Source organism: Tauraco erythrolophus, chromosome 11 (assembly GCF_009769465.1).
Source record: "Tauraco erythrolophus isolate bTauEry1 chromosome 11, bTauEry1.pri, whole genome shotgun sequence".
Lineage (NCBI taxonomy): Eukaryota > Metazoa > Chordata > Aves > Musophagiformes > Musophagidae > Tauraco > Tauraco erythrolophus.
Window position 1 is genome coordinate 18,143,318 of NC_141475.1, and position 20,716 is coordinate 18,164,033.

General features: G+C 52.3%; 1 protein-coding gene across 1 annotated transcript; it reads left to right on the top strand.

Annotated features, from left to right (window-relative positions):
- Positions 1–1,355: 1,355 nt before the first annotated feature.
- BCL6 (BCL6 transcription repressor) lies at positions 1,356–19,410 on the top strand. The gene is made up of 10 exons (XM_086618166.1): positions 1,356–1,392; positions 10,222–10,260; positions 11,322–11,489; positions 12,599–12,820; positions 12,959–13,942; positions 14,549–14,730; positions 15,844–16,011; positions 17,442–17,572; positions 17,958–18,095; positions 19,199–19,410. Exons 3-10 carry the CDS (start codon positions 11,329–11,331, stop codon positions 19,340–19,342), a joined length of 2,130 nt encoding a protein of 709 aa, XP_086474292.1. The 5' UTR covers positions 1,356–1,392; positions 10,222–10,260; positions 11,322–11,328; the 3' UTR covers positions 19,343–19,410.
- The last annotated feature ends 1,306 nt before the right edge of the window (positions 19,411–20,716 follow it).

Below are 20,716 nucleotides of genomic sequence, written 5' to 3' on the forward strand. Positions count from 1 at the left end.
TCCATACAGGACCGGGGGAAGGCCGGGGTGACGGCCCCCTCCCTCCGCACCCCCCCTGCAAAACCCATCGGAGCTACAGATCGCAAAGGCTTTGCATTATCCCCCCCCTCGCCAGCCACCCCACACCTCCCGGCAAAGGCCTTTGCCCGGCAATCTGTAAAAAGTGCCGAAATCAACCCACTTCCAGCAAAGCTAACGCGGTTTTGCATCCCCGGCACCGTCCGACATTTCCAAACAAGCAGAATATTTACAGACTTACAGGTTATTTTTTCAACAATAACAACAACAGCTACAAAGAATTAACCCACCACTCCAGAGTCCTGGAAAGGAAAAGGAATCAAATAAAAAAAAAAAAAAGAAAGAAAGAAATTATCTTTTTTTTTTTTTTTAGGTTCGGAGAACCCCGGCAAAGAAATATTAAAAAAAAAAAAAAATTAAAAGGGAAGCGCATAGGGGGAGTCTTTAAGGAAAAAGCTTCTTTCCCCGAGAGTAAATCCCATCGGAGCGCGGCTGTTTGCAAAAAATTATTAAAAAAAAAAAGCTGATTGAGGGAAAAACAATTAAAAAAAAAAAAAAGTAAAAATCCAGTGCAATGCAGCAGGATCCTGGCTTTGCTCGCTCGGTTGGTTTTTTTTTTAGTTTTTTTTAGGGGGGAGGGTTGCTTTTAAAACGCGAAAGTGACACCCTCCCCCCAAATTAAATATAAAAATAAATAATTGAAAATTTAAAAAAAAAAAAAAGGAAAAGGCGCATTTTTTTTCAGATTTCTTCCTTTTCTCTCTCTCTTTCGGAGAGGGACCGGACGGGAACGGAAAAGGGGCGGGGGGGAGGTGGGGGGGTGGGGGGGAGGTGGTGGTGAGATGTGTTATTTGCACCGCCCGGCCTCGCACCCGGGACCCCCCGTTCTCCGCCGCCGATCGCCGCTTCGCCGCCGCCGCCCGTCCTCCGCGCCGCGCGCGCGCTGCTCCGCGGCCGCGCGCCGCCACCCCGCCGCGCCCCCACGTCACACACACACCCCACAAGCACCCGCCGCCACGTGACCCGCCACCCGGACGCGACCACTGCGAACGGGGAAGGGGGGGAGAAGGGGGGGGTGCGGGTGTGAAGAAGGGAGGGCGACTCGGTGGGACCCCCGCCGCCGCCGCCGCCATCCCGGGCCGTGCGCCCCCCCCGCGCCGCCCCCCGCGGGGGGCGGCGCGGGGGGGGCGCACGGCCCGGGATGGCGGCGGCGGCGGCGACGGAGCGGCGGGGGGAGGTCCGCGGCCCTCCCCATGCTCAGCGCAATGGTAGAGTCTGCAGCTCAAATTCCGAGAATTGGGCTCTGTTGATTCTTAGAACTGGGGTTCTTAGAAGTGGTGATGCAAGGAGTTTCTAGGAAAGCCCGGAGACCAGGTGATTGCTGCTTCTATTGCCGCGGCCGATTTTACCCTTTAATTCTCCCTCTCTCTCGCGCGCGCGCTTTTTTTTTTTTTTCTCTCCATTTTTTTTTTTTTCCCTCCTCTTTCCCTCCCTGCCCCGCTCCGACGCCTGGCGCGGAGCCGCCTCTATATATTTCTACCCTTTTTTTTTTTTTCCCCCCCCTCCTTCTCTCTTCTTTCCTTCCCCCCTTTTCTCACGGCAGGTGCCCCGGGAGCCCTTTGATTTTATTATCTCCTAAATTGTATTTTTTTTGCTGCTTTATTTATTTCATTAATTCCCCCTATACATCCCCCCTCTCTTTCCTCGCCCGCTGTCAGGCGAGAAAAATAGAGGTGCCCGCATGTCTTAGCGCTGGGAGCGTGTCTAAGGGGAGGTGGTGGTGGGTCTCCGCTCACCGTCCTCTCCCGGGGATTATCGGTTATCTGGGATTATTGGCTTTCCCGCACGCGTGACGGCCGGGTGGGGACGGGGAGAACGGCGGCGGCAGCGGCTCCTCTCTGCACCTGCAGCCGCCCCGCGGGCGCAGGACGGCGGCGAGCGCGGCTGCCGGCCGCCGAGCTTGTGGCGTTTTGCGTGACTCGGGGTCGGCTCCCAATGGCTGGATCCCTCGGTCGGGGTGTGTTATTTTTCTTTTCCCTTTTTTTTATTTTTTCCTCTCCTTTCTTATTCCCCCCCTCCCCCCTCCCCCGTGTCGTGCGTGTTGTGTCGCTGTTGCCGTTTCGCCGCCGCACGAAGCCGCCGCGGAGCGGGGCTGGCGGCAGCGCGGGGGCTCGGCGGCACTGGGCACCGCCGCTCCGGCCTTTTCCGTATCATTTTCCCTTCCCCTCTTCTCTTGTTATTATTATATTAATATATGGTTAGTGGTGTTATTCCGTCCCCGGTGCAACTGCGAAAACGGCTGCTGCGTTTTGCAACCTGTGGCGGGGCTGCGCCGTGATCTGTCAAGCCCCGGGCTAGGAGCGGGCGGTGATGGAGAAGACTTGCGGCATTGATCTGCCCGGGGGAAGGAGGGAGCCCGCGGGGAGGCTCGGCCGTCGGCGGCTGCCGGTCCCGGAGCACCGCGGAGCGGCGGCCCGGAGCGGGGTAGAACCGAGCTCGCCTCGACGGCGTGTTCCGGGGCGGCCGCGACGGGCTTTTGCCAGCTGGAAAATAAAACGCGATGCGAAGCTCGGCAAGGCGCGGGGGGAAAGTGTATGGAGCAACTCTGAATATTATGCGCAAGGCTCAAAATAATAATAATAATAATAATAATAATAATAATAATAATAATAATAATAATAATAATAATAATAATAATAACAACCCCCGCGGGGAGGAGAGGGCATCCTCCGCCGGGAGGAGGGTGGCCGGCGGGGAAAGTGGGGTGCAGCCGTGCAAGGGATGGGGTCCCGGGTGCGGAGCAGGGGGACCCCCCCCGGTGCCCCCATCGCAGCCCTTCCCCTGTGTTTACTACCGCGGCGGAGTTGGCGCGGCGACAGGCGCTCGTAAATCTGCCGCCGGCAGCCGCGGGGCTGGCCCCCGGCCACACGCTATTCCTGGAGCGGGGCGGCGCGGCCGGCCGCGGAGAGCCGCGCAACCTCCGCGCACCGCGCCCGGCCCGCGCCGCTGCGCGCCCCCTCAGCCTCCCTCCGGCTCCCCCCCAAAAAAAACGAAAGCTGGTGAGGGAAGGAAGAAGACTTTTGTTTTGTTAGGTGCGTGTTTGTGTCTGTGTATATATATTAGTTTTTTTATTATTACCACCCCCTCCAACAAAAAAAAAAAAAGGGCAAAACAAAACCGAAAAAGCCCAACTTCGTTATGAAAACTTTAGTGGTCGGGCGGCAGCGACCTCTCCCGGCCGCCCACCCCCCCCACCCGCCCCTCCACCTCGCCATCCTGCCCCCTCCCCCCCCCCCCCCCCCCCCCCCCCCCCCCCCCCCCCCGCCTTTAGTTTGCAAAGTCACAGTATGAAATGTTATGAAATCGCCTCTTGGGAAGGAGGGAAACAGAAAGCGAGGCGTTTGTTTAGAAAAATCTGCGGCGGCCTCTCAGATGTGCCTAAAAAGCTGCCTTTGACCCCCCTGTTGCATTTCCAGGGAAGAGGCAAATCTGGGCTTGAAATCATGAGTTGAAAACAAACCCGGCCCGGGTTAGTTTTTTCCACTGACTTCAGTAGGCTCAGGATTGGTGCGAAGGGAGGCTGGGGCCGGACGGATGAGGCTCAGCAAGGAACGCCGAGTTGGTCTGACATCTCTGTCTGGGGCCAAATTTGTACCTGCGCCAGTAGAAGTGTCAGCAGGGCTGGGTATGGGATCAGGCCCTCGTTCGATTTGGGGATGCTTATTGATTCCTCTCCTGAGGTTTTAAATGCTTTAAAAATTATTATTTGCTGTACTGTTTCAAAGGTTTAAAGGATAAGTGCTTTAAGAGCAAATACAGGCTTCTTCCTGCAGTCCTCAGGGAGTTACAGTTCCAAAATTACTTTAAAAATATTTTAGGGGAAACCTCTCTGTATATATACGTGGAGAGGCAGAACCTGAGGTTCTGTTATTTCCTTCTAACGATAGGATCACAGGTTTAAAAACTTCCATTATAGATGGCAATTTTTGCCTCATGAAACAAATCATCAAGCCATTAAAATATTCAAAGGATGTCTAGCAATTTTCCAGAAGAATGGATTATTGCATTGTTCCAGTAAGAAAAGACTTCATCTCCGAGTGTTCAATTTTGACTGGCAAAACAGATCAAAGATCTCTTGGGATGCATTTCAATTCCAATTTCCAATCCCCCTCCGTTCTGCCTGTCTGAGTCAATATTGGGAGAGGAAGTGGAGGTTAACTGGTTAGTTGTTATTGTGAAGGAAGAAGTCAGAATGAGAAGTGATTCTTACAAATCCCCCCCCCCCCAAAAAAAAAAAAAAAAAATCAGTCAAAAGTCTTTGTGATACTTTTCAGACATCCCTGTTTTGCAGCGCTGGGACGACTTCAGCCTGCTGTCTGATGAGACGAAAATAAACCTAGCAGAAACATGAAGTTTTTCAAAACAAGGCTGGAAAAGCTCATAAAAATAATGTTGCTCAGACGCGTTTTAAGAGAAACAGAATTACATCGACAAAATTATATGTTTTCCAGGTTTGGTTGGGGTGTTTTATTTTCCGAGGGGAAAAATTGCTCCTGCAGCGCAGCTGACTGGTGCCATCTAGTGTCACGGCTGCCCCTGCGCCGGGCCGGGGCTGGCGGGGCCCGGGGCCCCGGGACAGCGGGGCCGTGTTTGTTGACTGCTCGTTTAAAAAAAGAAGGAGAGGAAAAAAAAAAGGGAAAAAAAAGCTTGCCAGCTAGGAGGAAGGTGGCAGAGGAAACTCTGGATGCCACTGGACTTACTTAAGGAGCCTAATTGGAAACAACCAAGCGCTTATTAAAGTCACTGACATTTCCATATGGAGTTCTCTCCGGGTCTGGTCGTGAAATCACATGTGAAAATCTTTCCGAGTTGTGGTGTTAATCTGCCCTTGAATTTCTGCCTAATTTAGGATGTATCGTAAAGCTATGCACCTTTTTTTTTTTTTTTTTTTTTTTCTTTTTTTTTTTTTTTTTGTGGAGAGTGTTCACAGCCTAATAGTAATTTGTAAGAATGGTGTTTGGGTAGGGTCTTTTTTTTCTCAGCCAACGCCAATGCCCTCAAAATCCCATTATGATTACAGGTGATAAAACTTAGTGAGGCATTCCTGTGTTGTACGAGCAGGGGTGAGGGTCCTCTCGTTTTCTGTGCATACTCCATTAAAAAGAAAATCTTGTTACAAAGTCTATAGGTAGGTAAAATGGAGCTCTAACCAGTAGGTGCATTTCTCACTGTACAGCTTCACGTCTTTGTGGTGCTGAGATTGAAGAACTGTTTCATGCCCGTTTTAGTTTGTGTGCTGTAATGTTTGGGCTACAGACTCCACACGAAGAGCTTTTATTGATTCCATTGGAACCTGGATTGTGAGAAGTTTGTAAAATCTAAATTTGGTGAAAAGTTGCCTGTGTGCTCATAACCTGTTGTTCCATTTTATAGTAGCATGGGAGTCTATAAAGAGGAGCCCTGTATGCTGAGTGCCTGTGTTCTTTTCTAGATCTATTTTTAAGCCATTCTTCTGTTTGGTAAAAAGTGACACTTGGTTTCCATGTTTACAGCAGGCATTGGCAAACCTCAGGAGTTCACAGTTTGCAGTTTGGTTAGATGAGTATCCAAAAGTCAGCATCTGACCAGTAAACTCCTTCAAACTGCAAATTTAGACTGCAAATGTAGTCCTCCCTGTGTTGGGTTTTTTCTTTTTTTTTTTTTTTTTCAGAATCCATGGTAGATCTTGTGTTTTCCCGTTGCTGCAGGATGCTGGCAGCCAAAAGACATGCACCCCTACAATCAGAGCAAGTGCATAGTCTTCAGGACTGCTTTAAATCCCCAGCAATCTCAGTGAAGCTTCACATCTAAAACACAAGGAGAGCTAAGGGCACTGGGAGAGGGGAGAGATTTTTGGGCTATATTGTTTTCCCCCCCCCTCTTTCCCCTGGACAGCATGCTGCCTTTGGGCTATGTGCCAGGTACCCACGAGGAATATGAGATCTCTGCTTATGGAGGGGAAAGCTTGGGACAAGCACAGTGCAGGACCCTGAGTCCTGAAGAACGCATCTTGTAGGACCAGGCACCCTCTGAAATGGGTCTCCTTAAATCTGCTTGGTTAAATAAACATGATTTATGAGGAGGTGTCTCTCCTCTGGCCAAGGTACCCCAAGCTGTGTGCATGTCTCACCCCATCCAGACAGGATTCCCAAGCAGTTCCTTGCTGCCAGGATGAGCTTTGCCACCCTCAGCCCCAGGAGGACGGAAACAGGGAGGGTTGAGTCGGTGACAGCTGGTGATTTACTGTCCCGGTGCAGGGTGGGGATGACAGGACACCTCCTTTGAGCCCAGCTGGGCCAGGGACCCGACTCAGCTGCTGGGGATGCCCAGCTCTGGCTGCACCCTGCTGCGGGGTCGGCACCTTGGCGCAAGGCTCGGTACTGGCAGGGCACGGTGTCGGTCCCTTGTTCTCTGGAGTAGCTTGCTTGACTTCAGCTGAGAGGCGGTTCCTGCCTTCCCGTGAAAAATTAATGTGCCAAATTGCTTGGGGTTGTTTGAAATGCTGAAGAAGGCTTGACTCTTCGCTTCCCAAGGGCACGCGCTGCCTCTGCCTCGCAGTCGGAGCTTGACTCCGTAGCGGGCAGGATAGTCCTCTTTAGTGGAAAAACATTGGAGGCAGTTTTAGTGGGCTTCCTCCCTCCTCTGCATTTTCTTCTGCAAAGACCAAAACAATGTGCAGACTTGAGCTGGGCCAGCTTTCAAGGGCAATCCTTTTAAACCCTCTTTTGAAGTACAAACTATAAAGTTCCCTGCAGTGCTCGAGAAAGTATGCAGTTTTCCTGGTTCCAAATGCTGATAATAAACCCGTCCAGATAATGTATTGCATTTCCTAGAAACATTTGTTTGCTGGCAGGAAATTGGATCAGATTGAAAGTTAGCAGAGACCGCTCGATAGCGCGAGTGCAGTCAGCTCACGGAAGGGTACGGGGGAGAAACGGCAGGGCTTGCGCTGGTGATGCTGCTTTTGATCTGCGCTAGCACCATGCGCTAGGACTTCTCTCCTTCTCGAGTTATTATTAACCCAGCCACGTTTTGGCCTAGACGCCAACCAGAAGCTACTAAATTAATAAAACTGTGCTGTGACAGCTAAAGGACGCTTAGTGCCCCCTGATTGTGTGACACTGGGAAAGCTGAGCTGGGCACTTGCATCTCCCCAGCTGAGAGCATCCTCTTCACCATGGCTTGCAGCACCCAGGACTGTGCCTGGGGGGGCCCCCACACTGCCCCATTTTCTTGGTTGTCCCTCTGGTCCCTGATCAGGAGAAGCCAGGCATTCCCTGGCAGGGTGGAGAGGGTCTGCCCTGGCAGGTGGGGGGACCGTTCCCACTGTGGGGGGGACCCTGCAGGGTGCTGGGACTGAGGAGGAAGGAGGGAGGGCAGGATGGAGCTTCCTCTGGGCGGGCAGTTTCGGAGCATTGTGTGGGATGAGGCTGTGGGGAAGGAAGACTTCACCCAGCCACCCCTCCGGGGTGATGTGAGGGAGTCAGCGCTGCAGGCTCCAGAGGGGTAGGAGACTGGGACCCAGAGGGGGAGAGTGATTGGTGTCCTCCCCTAGGCTATGCATTTCGGGTGGCAGAGGGGCAAAGATGAGAGGGGTATCCCCCATGCAAAGACGGGTAGGGGAGGAAGGAGTGTCCCTTGTGCGCAGGGTGGGAGGAAGATAGATGAAAAAGGATTCCCTATAAATGGGAGAGCAGCTGGATGGAGGAGTTTCCCTGTGCATGGCAGAAAGATGGAGGGGGGGGGGGTTGGAAGTTCCTGGTTCTCCCCTGAGATGGGGGAGCTGTGAGGGTCTCCCCTTTGCAGGGGCTGGAGCTGAGAGGGGTTCCCCCACAGGCAGGTGCACCCTCCCAGTGCTCGCCGAGCCGGCTGCAGGGAGGGCAGAGCCAGCCCTGGGCTCCCTTCCAGGAATGGGTTTTCTCGGGGAGGTGCCGGCAGGGAAGGGCCATTCCCTGAACCGCTGGGGCAGACCCATTGCCTTCCTGGAAGGCAGCGGTGGTGGCAGTCCCATGCGGCCACCCCCGAAATGGGCTCTGCATCTGGCCCAGACCTTCCTCTCCGGGCGTAGGGAACCCGGCATGCAGCGCCGAGCACTGCCGGAGAGCCCGTGCCTGCAAGGTACTGGGTGGGAAAATGGAGCGGGAGGGCCTTAGGGTGATGCTCTGGCTCCAGCTGAGCGTGGGGGAGCCTCAGGGGCTTTGAGGTGAGGCGGGGGGCATGGAGAAAGCCATGTTTGGCTGTGGTGGGCATCTCTGTGCCTCGTTTGTGTCCCTTTCTCCGCTGGTCTCTGGTCGGAGCATCCTCTCGTGCTGAGGTGTGGAGCTGGTGCTGTGCAGAGGCTGGCAGGGGCAGGGTTAACCCGGCTCAGCACAGCAAGGGGAAGGAAGGTCTCTTTCCCTTTTTCGTGCCCACATCCTGCAGCCGGGAGCTGCTTGGGATGCACCTGCCCGGCTCCCGGGGCTGTGGGCATTGCAGCAGCACTGCGCTGGGGAGGGATAATTTGGGAGGGTGGGGAGGGGGCTGTGCTGGGGTCCAGCTCTGGGAGAGGAGCTGGGTGTCCCCTTGGCTGGGCACTGCCGTGACCTCACTGTAGGTACGTGAATTTGGCGACAGCAGCAGCTTCTCACGTGACGCTCACCGGCGCAGAGTTCATCTCGCAGTTCGTAACTTTGCTGGTTTATGGATGGGTCACCTCCCCATGCCTGGGACGCCGCGGTGAGTCCCTGGGAGCCTGGCAGAGTGTGTCTGCCGACACGGCCGAGGTCAGGGTGCCAACCAGCTGCCCCAAATGCATACGTCTGCTTGTATGGATGCACGGATGCAGCTGGGCTCCCGCAGAGAGCCGCGAGTCCCTCGGCTCGCGATTGACGGTAGTGAGTGGCTGGCAGCGAGTGCACACAGAAAGGTCAGAGTCTGCAGTATTTGGGAAATGACTCACTTTTTGTCTGTGCGTAAAGTTTTAAGCTGGCCAGGCTCCGAGTGGCCCTGAAGGGTTGCATTAGGGGGCTGGAAGACACCCCTCTGGGATACCTTGCCTTAAATCTTACTTCTTCACCCCACCCCTTTGTGGTCTGGGGACACAAGGGGAGCCTGGGTTCCAGATCTGCACGCCACTCACGAGGGAGAGGGAAGGGGATGCTTGTCCTTGCAGGGCTGGGTGGGCTCTCCGCAGGTGGTGGCAGTCTTACTCTCTCTGTCTGGTTTTCGGAGTCAGTCCTCAAAATAGTGTGATGAAGGTCTTGGTGTGTTGGTTCACTTATTTATTGTGCTTTTCCCTGCTGGGGCAGCTGCCTGAGGACCTTCTTCCTGCGCTGGTGTCAGGTCAATTGTCTTTGTTGGTTCTAAGTAAATTTGGGAGTAGTAGCGTGAGTTCTGGAAGGCAGTTAACTCCTGGGTTTCCTTGCCATGCTGCCCCAGCCACGTTGCCTGTGAAGCTGACGGCTGGAGATGAAGCTTGCAGTTTGAGGGAAGGTTTTTCCAGCAGCCAGAGGAAGGCATTTGTTCTGAGTGCCCATCCGCCTCCGCCACTGGCTTCCTCTGTGATCCTGGCCAAGTCACTTCAGTTCTTGACGCCCATATCCTCCAAGACTGTTCAGCGGACCCATCTGTCCCAGGGCGTTTTCACCAGTGGCTGGAGCACATGGGTGCCCTGAGAAGGGCAGTAGCTGCTTTAAAGGACTGGATTTGGGCACTTTCCAGGTTTCTGAGCAGAATGGCAGCAGACCTTTGTGTGTAAGTCATACCTGTTAACAAGGTGCTGGTAATACGGCATTGGTCTTGGATGTGGCAGTGGCCGGGGATTTGATCTTGGCAGGGGAAGAGTTATCTCCAAAAGAAGTGGTGAGAAAATTCTCGCTTGACTTCCCTTCCCCACCTGCCTTTAAGTTCCTGAGTCATGGAAATGAAAATCTCCTTGGCATACGCCCATGGTTTGGGCTAGAGGGTGTGGAAGAAGCTATGATTGGATTCTCAAAGCCTGTGGTTGTGATAAGAACGTACTGTACCGGAAGAAACAAATGTTAACCTTACTGGAGAGTAGAAGGTTTGTTATCTCTAGCTTTTATCCAACTGATACTCAAGCAAAACAGCAGGCTTGTGTCCTGCCACGGCCAATTCATAACTACCAGCTAATGTGGCGTTTGTTTTCTTCTGCTTTATTCGTAGGTTTGAAAGAAACTTTTGGACTGTGAATTGAGGCATTGGGTATGTAAATTTAAATTTTGTGCTTCCCCTCCTAACCCGCCCCCCTTCCCTTTACCATGTTGAATGAAATGTTTCATTAGACCCAGCTGGAATTTGTTTTCAGGAGAGCAGCTGCTCTGTAGAAAATACTGTACGTTCATGTGCCGCTGGGGAAGGAGGAGGAGGAGTCGGGATAGTGGGAGGGGGTTGGTCACAGAGGAATTTGACGCTGAAGATGCACATTTCCGCTCAAGCTTCAGGCACAGGGAGTTGTGGGCTCTCCTGGGTGCTGGCTGGGAAGACACCTCTGAGATGGGTCAACAGCTGTTATGTTGGGGGAAGGCTTTGTGTTCCTCGACTAACTTGAGCCTTGATCACTGGGAGAGACTGGACTGCAGTGTGGGTAGCAGCCCAGCAGGTTAGATGAGTTCTGCTCCTCACTGCCACCATCAATTTATTGAGAAACTGTGGACAGGTCTTCTTGAGAGCAGCCACCACTTGGGAGCAGGAAAGTAGTTTGCTGGTGGGTGAGGGTTGATGCTCCACTGTGGGCTGGGTTTTCTAGGTGTTGAAATCCTTCAGCTTCAGTTGGGACCTTCAAGGCTTGTTTTGATTCCCATGGCTGGATTTGCAGCCAGCCTGCAGACAGATGAGGGGGATGGCTCCTGAGGAAGATCTGAAGGTGGGGAAACTGTGTTGGGAGCTTCGTGGAGATGAACCCAAGTGGTGGTGGGAGGAGTGGGCTGGTGGGGTGGAGCCGCCATGGGCGAGGCAGGGAGAAAGAGGAGCTGGTTAGCTAATCCTCAGGAGGGTCTGGTCGCCTTCGCCCGCCAGCTTGCTGGGTGGGACTGAGACATGCCAGCTCTCACTGTCAGCCGAGAGGCGTCACTGGGGCAGCCTGGCAGGCACTTGGTGTGGTGCAGGGCTGTTTGCCTTTGGACCAAGGAGCTGGTGCTGCCCCTACCAGTGGCAGTTGGCCATCTTAGCACATCCCAGAGCAGCAGCTGTCTCTTTGCTGGGTTCGGGGTACTTGCCTGGCCACTTCTCCGTTCCCATCCTCCTGCCGCTTCTGTTTCGAGCAGACTCAAGATGGCCTCGCCAGCAGACAGCTGCATCCAGTTCACCCGCCACGCCAGCGATGTCCTCCTCAATCTCAACCGCCTTAGAAGCCGGGATATCCTGACCGACGTCGTCATCATTGTGAACCGTGAGCAGTTCAGAGCCCACAAAACAGTCCTGATGGCCTGCAGGTGAGAGCAGGGTCCCCTCCCTGCCGCCCTTCCCTGCTCCCTCTGCCCTTGGCCACTGACAACACTGCTGCAGCCCCGGGGAGGCTCATGAGGTTGACGGACACGGAAACGGAGGCAGAGAAGCAGAATCAGAAGGGGCTGCCAAGAAATTTGTACCTGCAATGGAATTAGAGCAGAGACCTTTTGCCTCCAGCATGGTGCCCAGGCCCCTCTCCTCCTTGCATGCCCACATCTGCCCACCCACAGCCCATGGAGACTAACAGTGGCACAGCAGACGTGGGGCACATCCCTGGAGGCAAAGCAGAAACACTTTGCAGGGATGGGACAGGATTGGATAGGGAAGGGCAGGGAGGGCTGGATGCTCACTGGGGTGAGCAAGTCTTCTGTGACCGCAGTGTCCCCTGCCACTGCTATTTTTAGAGCTGTTCCTCTGTGACTCCCAGGCTGCTGGCTGCACCCACCTTTGTTGATTTTTTTTTTTTTTTTTTTTTCCCCTCAAGCCTGGTGGGATCTGAAATCCTTTTCCAGCTCCTAGGATTGCTGGAATTGCTTCCTAGTGAACACTAATTAACATCCCACCATTGCCCAGTTGAAATACAGCAGATGCCTACCAGGGTCTCCTGCTGACAAAGTACAAAGATCTGAAAAAGCCAAGGTTGACGATGAAGACATCTGAAAAATGATTTGCCAATATTTCCTTTTTTTTTCTTTTTTTCTTTTTTTTCCCCTGGTTAAAGCGTGAGCGTGGATGCCCCAAGAGGCTTCTGACAGAAATGAGTCACAGTGGGAAGGGGAGGGTGGTAAGAACAACAGCAACAACCAAAAAAAAAAAAGGGGGAAATTTCTAAATGGAGGTAGTAGGGAGTTGTTGAGCAGGTGAGATCTAAAAGCAGGCTGTTCCAGTCGGGAAGAGTACAGTGCAGGAGACGCTTACTAAGCTGAGAAACCAAGCTTGATAATAAGGGGGAAGCTCAGGGAGTTCTGTAATTGCTGCCTCCTCCCTTCCCGTTCATGAACCCCTCTGTGCTAAGGAATTTCAGACAAATTCTCCTTCCTTCCTCTGAATTGTCATAACCCTCATTGTCTTCTCTCCTGTCTCTTCTCTGCAGCGGCCTCTTCTACAGCATCTTCACTGACCAGCTCAAGTGCAACTTGAATGTCATCAACCTGGACCCTGAAATTAACCCTGAGGGGTTTTGCATCCTCTTGGACTTCATGTATACGTCCCGCCTGAACTTGAGGGAGAGCAATATCATGGCTGTGATGGCCACAGCGCTGTACCTGCAGATGGAGCATGTGGTTGATACCTGCCGAAGGTTTGTCAAGTCTAGGTGAGTGCCATGAGTGAAACTTTAGAGAGCCTGGGACAGTGTTTTTGGGTGGGAGGGGGGAGAACTGGCAAAGTATCTGCAAACTTACCCTTACAGGCTGAAAATGACTGCGTCTCCCTTCTTTTTGCCTGGTTCCAGTGAAGCAGAGATGGTGTCTGCTGTGAAGACCCCAAGGGAAGAGTTTTTGGCTGGACGGATGCTGAGCCACCCAGAGGTGATGGCTTATAGGAGCAGAGATGTCTCAGAGAACGGCATGCCTCTCCAAAATGGGTCACTCTGCAATGGGAGGGCCTTTGCACCTGGCTTGATCAATAGTTTGTCTGGCTCCCCCATTTCCTACCATGGATACAGCCCTCTCCCTCTAAATAGCTTCCTTGTGGATGATGAGTTGCGGGAGATGAGGATGCCTCTCTCCGAACTCTCGAGGGCAGGTGCCTTCCCCAAGGAGAGGATCCTGCCATGCGACAGCTCCAGGACAATCCCCACTGAGTACATGAGAACCATTACTGACATCTCGGCCAACATGTGCCACGCTACCATCTATGCTCCGAAAGAAGGTGCTGCTGAAGAAGCCAGGAGCGACATGCACTACAGCGTCGCCTCTGGCCCCAAACCTGTCGTCCCTTCGATCCGGAACAATCCTTATTTCTCTTGCGACAAAGTGGCCAAAGAGGAGGAGCGCACCTCTTCAGAGGATGAAATCAGCCAGCACTTTGAGCCCACCAACACCCCCCTGGACCGCAAGGGACTCATCAGCCCCCAGAGCCCCCAGAAGTCGGACTGTCAGCCCAACTCGCCAACCGAGTCCAGCAGCAGCAAGAATGCCCGTATCAGTCAGAGCTCGAGCTCCCTCTTCACCAAGAGCCCCACAGACCCCAAAGCCTGCAACTGGAAGAAGTACAAGTTCATTGTCCTTAACTCTCTCAATCAGAGCACCAAGCAAGACAGTGCTGACCAGAACGAGATGGGAACCCTCTCTCCTCGCACCTACATGCCCATGTCCACTTGCCAGCAGTCCATGGAGCCAGAGCATCTCAATGTGCAATCCCCTACCAAGATAAGTGTGAATGGAGAAGACTCTACTATCCCGCAAGCGAGCAGACTCAACAATATTGTTAACAGGTGAGATTTTTTCCCCTCCTCCTCAAGAGAGACGGGACTCCCTGCATTGTTGGTGAGGGTTTGGAAGTGTGTGAAATAGCTGTAGCATTGGGCTGGGGAGTCCGGCCATCCTGAGACGGTGCAAACCTCTGTGTTTGGTGGAGCACTGCCAGTGATGTCAGCTGCGTGCCAGCTGTCCTCACCATAGTGGTGCCAGCCTGGCCTGGTGATGGAATTGGGAATGTTGGGTCAAGAATTGGTTGACTTTGGCAGCTCTGGATGGTTTCTGGAGCCTGGATTTGCCCAACCTGTTTTTCACCAGAATTCCTGTGCCTCAAGCTTTTGGTTGGCTGTGAGCATTGGAATAGCCAAACTACCAGGGAACAGTATGCTGCCCTCTGGACCTGGATGTTCCTAGAGAGCTTTGAGATCATTTGGTGGTGGACCCCCGAAGGATTGAGGCTTAGGGACCTGTTGTTGGTCAGGGCTATGCTGTGCGTCCCACTGCAAAATTGTCCCCGTTAAACATGGCTGTCCTTCGTGTCTGGAAGGGTACAAACAAGGGCCCAGTAGCTCAAGCACAGCAAGAGCCTTCTCACGGCTGTGTGCGTTGCTGTCCTTCTGCAGGTCCCGGGATGGGTCCCCTCGGAGCAGCGAAGGGCAGTCCCCACTGTACATGCATTCGTCGAAGTGCAGCTCCTGTGGCTGCCAGTCCCCACAACATGCTGAGATGTGCCTTCATACCCCTGGCTCAAACTTTGGAGAGGAGATGGGGGAAACCCAGTCTGAATACTCTGACTCCAGCTGCGGTGAGTTTTGCATTTCTGGTCACCTTTTCCAGCCAGCAGGCAAGGGGGCTGTGCAGTCTGGGGACCCATCCACCCAGTGCCCTGTGTCCAAACAGGCACTCAGACCTGTTCCTGATGCTGGTGGATCCCAAGGTGCTTTACAGTCGCCTCTTAACTGGCTGAGCAGCTGTGTACACGCATGTGAGGGACGCATGCACATGGGAACGGCTTCCTTCCTCCCCTTCCCCAGCACTGTCCAGATACCTTGTGCAGGGACTTAGTCACCTACTGCAAACTTGGCAGCTGAGGACAGGAAACAAAGTGTACCCCACCCCACCAGAACCACGGGAGAACAAGCTTGGCAGATGTAATGACCCTAATGGGCATTGGGCAAGATGGTGTGTCTCATGCGTCCGTCATGGTATCTTCATTATCAGGGAGCCCAGTGTGCACATCTGGAGAAATGCAGATAATGAGGCTTGCAATCTTGTTGCAAAACTCCACAAGCCCAGAGACGAATATCTGTGTACCCATCTGTCTGTAGCTCAGGGAGGGGGAATGCAGAATTGTCACCTGTAGGGTGGGCACAGATCCACAGAGGGAAGCCAGCTGTGGTGATGCTCAAAGCTACACATGGCATTTAGGAGTTAGGCATCCTCAATCTGCCTTGCACTTCTGATTATGATGATCTTTCCATGCTTGAGGAAGACATCTGTACACATAAAGGTTTAAGACCTGTAAAGGTGCTGGAGCTGCTCCAGAGCTGAGCATCCATCCTTCAGAGGATGCTTGATCAAGTTATCAGGTGTCTTTGTGTGTCCAACTTGGGTACCTTTGTGGACCTCTCCAAAAGATGACATGCTGGCTTCTTGGAAGCAGCTTGTGTCGCACTAAAGGAGAGATGGCTCGAGATGACTTTGTGCTCTCAAACCATGCATGTTGTTGCTGTGTGCACAAGGTCAGGAGGTAACAGCACAGTGCAAGCACCGCTGACTACGAGTGTCTGCGCTCGGCTTCTTGTTCCAACACTTGCTCTGGGGGCCTCTCTCCACCATCCCAAACCCATCCCATGGCCCATCAAGGAGCTGGCCCACACATTTGCCCTTCTCATCGCTCTCCTCTCTGCCCTTCCAGAGAACGGAGCCTTCTTCTGCAATGAGTGCGACTGCCGGTTCTCTGAGGAGGCCTCTCTCAAGAGACACTCTCTGCAAGTCCACAGTGACAAGCCCTACAAGTGTGACCGCTGCCAGGCCTCCTTCCGCTACAAGGGGAACCTCGCCAGCCACAAAACCGTCCACACAGGTACGGTGTCAGCCACGGGTTACAACTTAGCGGGGATGCTGCGGATTGCTGGGCATGTGGGCATTTATGGCTGGGTTTGTCCCAGACGCAGTGTCCCCAGCCTTGTCACTTGCTGTCCTCGCTGGGAAGAACAAGGTGCTTTTCTCAGAGCACTAAACCTGGGAACAGGGAAGATGCTGCCTGGCCTCGCAGCAGGACTGGAGCTCCTTCACTGTCAAGTGCTGGGTACCACTGTTCCTGCAGGCGGCTTGCAAAATGCATGGCCAGAGGCAGATGTGTGGCCTCCACATTACTTTGTGGTAGACTTAATAAAATAAAATAATGAAAACAATCAGGAGAACATTTAGGGAGAAATCTGGGATTTTTTTTTTTTTTTTTTTGCACCCTACATCCTAGAAATCCAGATCATATTTAACTTGGCAGAAACTCTGCTGATGGGAAAATCTGTGAACAGTGCACTCTGTGAATCAGCACAATGAAAGCTGAGAAAGGAAGGGGATATTAAAGGTTTGATCATTTGCTGACAAACCTGGGGATTTTGTTTGTTTGTTTTTCATGCTTTTATTAATGCTTAACATGTCAACAGCCAGTTTGCTGGCTGGGGAAGGGAAGTCTGTGCTGATGACTCAGTGCTGCTGCACTCTGTTAGGCATAAAGTCCAGCAGCCCCAGCTGAGCTCCAGGAGGGCTGCATAGGTGAATGAGACAATCCAAGTGCCAGGGCAGGGTTTGAGGGTGCGTGAGGTCAGCCTGGAAATAAAAGAAAAAGGCAGGAAGGGCTAGATGATGGCTGTTTCCCCCCTCTCCTTTGATCCCATATTCAGCCATCCTAAAGAAACTAGTTAAAACCTTTTTGCAGCCCCCCTCCATTACCGTAAGGAAGTCAGCCGGGGCTGGCGTCGGTGGTTGTAACCAAATAATGAATTGGGAGCCAGGTCACTGGGCATGCCTTGGCTTTCCGCTCTATCAGCTCTTCTTGCTTCTCTAAAGAGGTAATGAACAGCCAAGGTGGGATGTGCTGGGGACCACGAGGAGCCCAGGGGGAGACAGGTGGCCCTGCGTGGTTTACTACAGCTGTAGGGAGACGCAGGGCACCAGCTGCTGTCACAGGGCCAGGAGGAATGATGCTGTTAATCCTCACTGGCAGACCTATCCAACTTTCTCTCTTGCCCTGAAGGCTGCAGCTCCTAACCTGAAAAAGAAAAGGTACCCACGGTGCCCGGCCTCCTAAGCTCACCCTGCTCTGGGGACACCCCATGCTGTCCTGACTGATGCTACTTGTCCATAGCCATCTCCAAAAGGAAGTCAGGGCTAGTGCTTCACTCCATGGGGTCCGGCACCTGAAGGGACTGTGCTTCGGGAAGTGCCATGGGTCATGGGGATTGAGCACATCTATGCTTAGTCCTTCACCCTTTCTTTTGGGCTCTGCAGGAGAGAAGCCATACCGCTGCAACATCTGTGGGGCACAGTTCAACCGGCCAGCCAACCTGAAAACCCACACACGCATCCACTCCGGAGAGAAACCCTACAAGTGTGAGACCTGTGGGGCCAGATTTGTCCAGGTGCGTGTGGCCTCTGGGACCTGCAGTGACGGGGCGGGAGGACACGGCTGGACCTCCTGTCCCAGACGGGTGACACCTTGCAGCAGGGAGGAGGCTGATGGGCCACGCTTGCTGCCTTGGGCAGCTCTTCCCATGGTGTTGGGGGATAAATAGAGTCCTTAAGGTCCATGTGGGCCAGTTTGGCTCAGTAGGAAGCCTAATGGCTGGTTTCAGCTCCTCTCTTCCATTTGCCGTTAAGGATTGGAAATATCATACCTCAGTTGTGCGTGGCCCTGACTCCCAGCTAGAACCCTATGGACCGAAAAAAGATGGCTGGGCAGAACCCCGCTCCTGGTGGGATGCCCTCGTCCCTGGGGCTGTCCTGACCCAGAGCTGTTCTTTCTAGGTGGCCCACCTCCGTGCTCATGTGCTCATTCACACTGGGGAGAAGCCATACCCCTGTGAGATCTGTGGCACACGCTTCCGGCACCTGCAGACCCTCAAAAGTCACCTTCGAATCCACACAGGAGAGAAACCATATCATGTGAGTGACCCTACTTCTCTTTTGAGGGGGCAGTTTGAGCAGAGGCTGGGGGAGGAGACAGCCAAACCTGGGGGGTTGGAAGACATTGGGGCATTCATGTGGGCTGGTTGCAGCACCCCAATACACTTTGCCGGCTTCACGGGGCCCCACGCCAAGGTCACGTCTCCATTCCTTGTGCCCTGTCCCCCTCTCGTGCATTAGCCGGTGCCGACGTGGTATTTTGTCATGAGCGCCTGCGTTGGAAATGCTGGCATGCAGCCCGGGCTGGGTACATCTTAGCTACTCTTCTTTTCTTCTACCCCATCTGGAAGAAGGTCATGCTTCTCCAAATAGCTGCATCTTAAATTGCAGCTGCCCACTGCATGCAGGGATGGGGAAAAGGAGTGGGCAGCCTGGCCTGGGGTCCCCTGGGCCAGTGGCACCCGTGCCGAGCAAGCAGCCTGCCCTGCCTTGCTGCAGCCCTGGGGGCTCCAGGTCTTTTCCAAGGCTTTTCTGGCTTTCCCCATCTGCTAGAGAGGGAATTGGAGCAGAGGTTGTCATTCAAACATCCCTCTGGAGCTATCTGACTTGGCAGAGGTCAAAAGCAGCTCCCAAAATAGCCCTGTGGCTGGTTTGAGCATCTAGATAAGGAGCTTGGTGCTGCGTCCATCAGAGCCGAGGTCCCCTCCTAAGGGACCTCAGCCTTTGTGCATCCCACAAACTGAAATGTGCTGCTGAAAGCCTGGAATGGGGTTCCTGACCTCGGGAGGGATGCCTGTGCCGTGGGGACAGAGAAGCAGGACATGGGGGCAAGGTTTAGGGGCTCAAAGAAGGGCAGCACAGGGCCCCAAGGTCCTGCTTCAGCTTCCCCACAACTGCTCCTACCACATCCTCGCTCACCTCTTTCCACCGGTATAACCATAGAATGGTTTGGGTTGGAAGGGACCTTCAAGATCATCTAGTTCCAACCCCCTGCCATGGGCAGGGATACCCTCCACTAGACCAGATTGCTCAAAGCCTCATCCAACCTGGCCTTGAACGTAATGGAGTAGCTGGATGTGGGACCCCTGCCCCGAAGGGAAGGACATGTTTCACACCCTTGACCTTTGCCTCTTGCCCTGCAGTGTGAGAAGTGCAACCTGCATTTCCGCCACAAAAGCCAGCTGCGGCTCCACCTCCGGCAGAAGCACGGGGCCATCACCAACACCAAGGTGCAGTATCGCATCTCGGCGAGCGAGGTGCCTCCGGAGCTGCCCAAGGCCTGCTGAAGGCAGAGGATTTCCCAGGAGGAGGTCATCTTGGGGTGGCGGGAGGGGAAAGTTGTCCAAAGGATACTTGCAACACTTTAAAAAAAAAAAAAAAGGAGAAAGAAAAAAAAAAAAGAAAAAAAATTCGTCACATGATGGAGTGCCTCTAAACCCATAGTGCAGATAGGTGGAAAAACATTAGAAATGTAAAAAAAAAATTACAAATACACGGGTTTTATTTTTCCCAGTTATGTGAAATGAGAAGAAAAATAAAATTATTCAGATCTTATTGTATATAAAACATAAAAAATAAAAATAGTCATTTTAAATGTCTGTGCAGTGGAGTGTTGATAAACTCTGGAGTCTAACCTTCACAGCCTTTGCCGTTTGAAGATGAGGAATGTAATGTTGATTTATGGGAACAGATTTTTTCTTTTGTATGCAAAATGTGTGTTCTTTTAAAAAGAAAGTATGCTATTAAAGAGAGGGCTTTAACTTTTTTAACCAAAGGTGAAGGAATCTATGGCAGAGTTGTAAATATATATAGATATAAATATATAAATATATATATAAAATAAATATATATAGACCTTTAAAAAAAGCTATATTAAAAATATATAAAATGCATTAAAGGCTCAGTTGGACTCTGCAGGCAGAAGCCACTCTGAGAATCTTTATTATGATAGAGCACTTAACGAGATATTTTAAAGTATTGCATCTGTACAAGTAAGAAAATATTTTGTCTAAATGCATCAGTGTATTTGTATTTTTTTGCAAGTGAAGGTTTACAATTTACAAAAAAGTGTGTATTAAACCAACAAAGCTGCAGAAGGAATTTAAAATAATAATAAAGTGTAATTTTTTTGTTCTAGTTCTCAGTCTGTATATATGTAAAATGTGGTTTCGCACGGTGCCTTTCTTTTCAATGGAAGTTTTCAATGTATGGACTATATTGAGCTCAGTTTCTTCAAGGTACAGCCTGATGTTGCAAAAGGAGTTTTGATGGAACTCTTTATTGGGGAATGTTTTATTTTTTTGTTGTTGTTTGTTTTGGGTTGGTTTTTTTTTTTGATCTTATTTTACATGCTTGTGTTATAAACAATCTCGGGAGACAGGGTTTGGGCTGTGTCTAAACTGCATTAATGCGTTCTGTAAAATATAGCTGTACAAATAAAAGAATAAAATGAAGAAAAGTGAAGTACGATGGAGTGAAGGGTGTCTTTTTGCTTTTCCTTCTCTTTAAGCACCTTGAAAGCCAGTCGGTGCCCTGGGAAGGGGTTGAGCATCCCCAGCTCTGGCACAAGTGCTCAGCTTGGTGAGGTTCTGGCTGCGCATCGAGGGCAGGGCTGGTTGAAGAAGCCTTTCCCAGGGTGGAGCAAAGACAGATCTCTGGCA

What these genes read in the sequence shown, in the direction of transcription:
- BCL6 (XM_086618166.1), top strand. Translation starts at nt 11,329, where the DNA reads ATGGCCTCGCCAGCAGACAGCTGCATCCAGTTCACCCGCCACGCCAGC. An exon ending in ACAGTCCTGATGGCCTGCAG is followed by an intron (nt 11,490 to 12,598) that starts GTGAGAGCAGGG and finishes TCTTCTCTGCAG; the next exon opens with CGGCCTCTTCTACAGCATCT. An exon ending in ATACTCTGACTCCAGCTGCG is followed by an intron (nt 14,731 to 15,843) that starts GTGAGTTTTGCA and finishes CTGCCCTTCCAG; the next exon opens with AGAACGGAGCCTTCTTCTGC.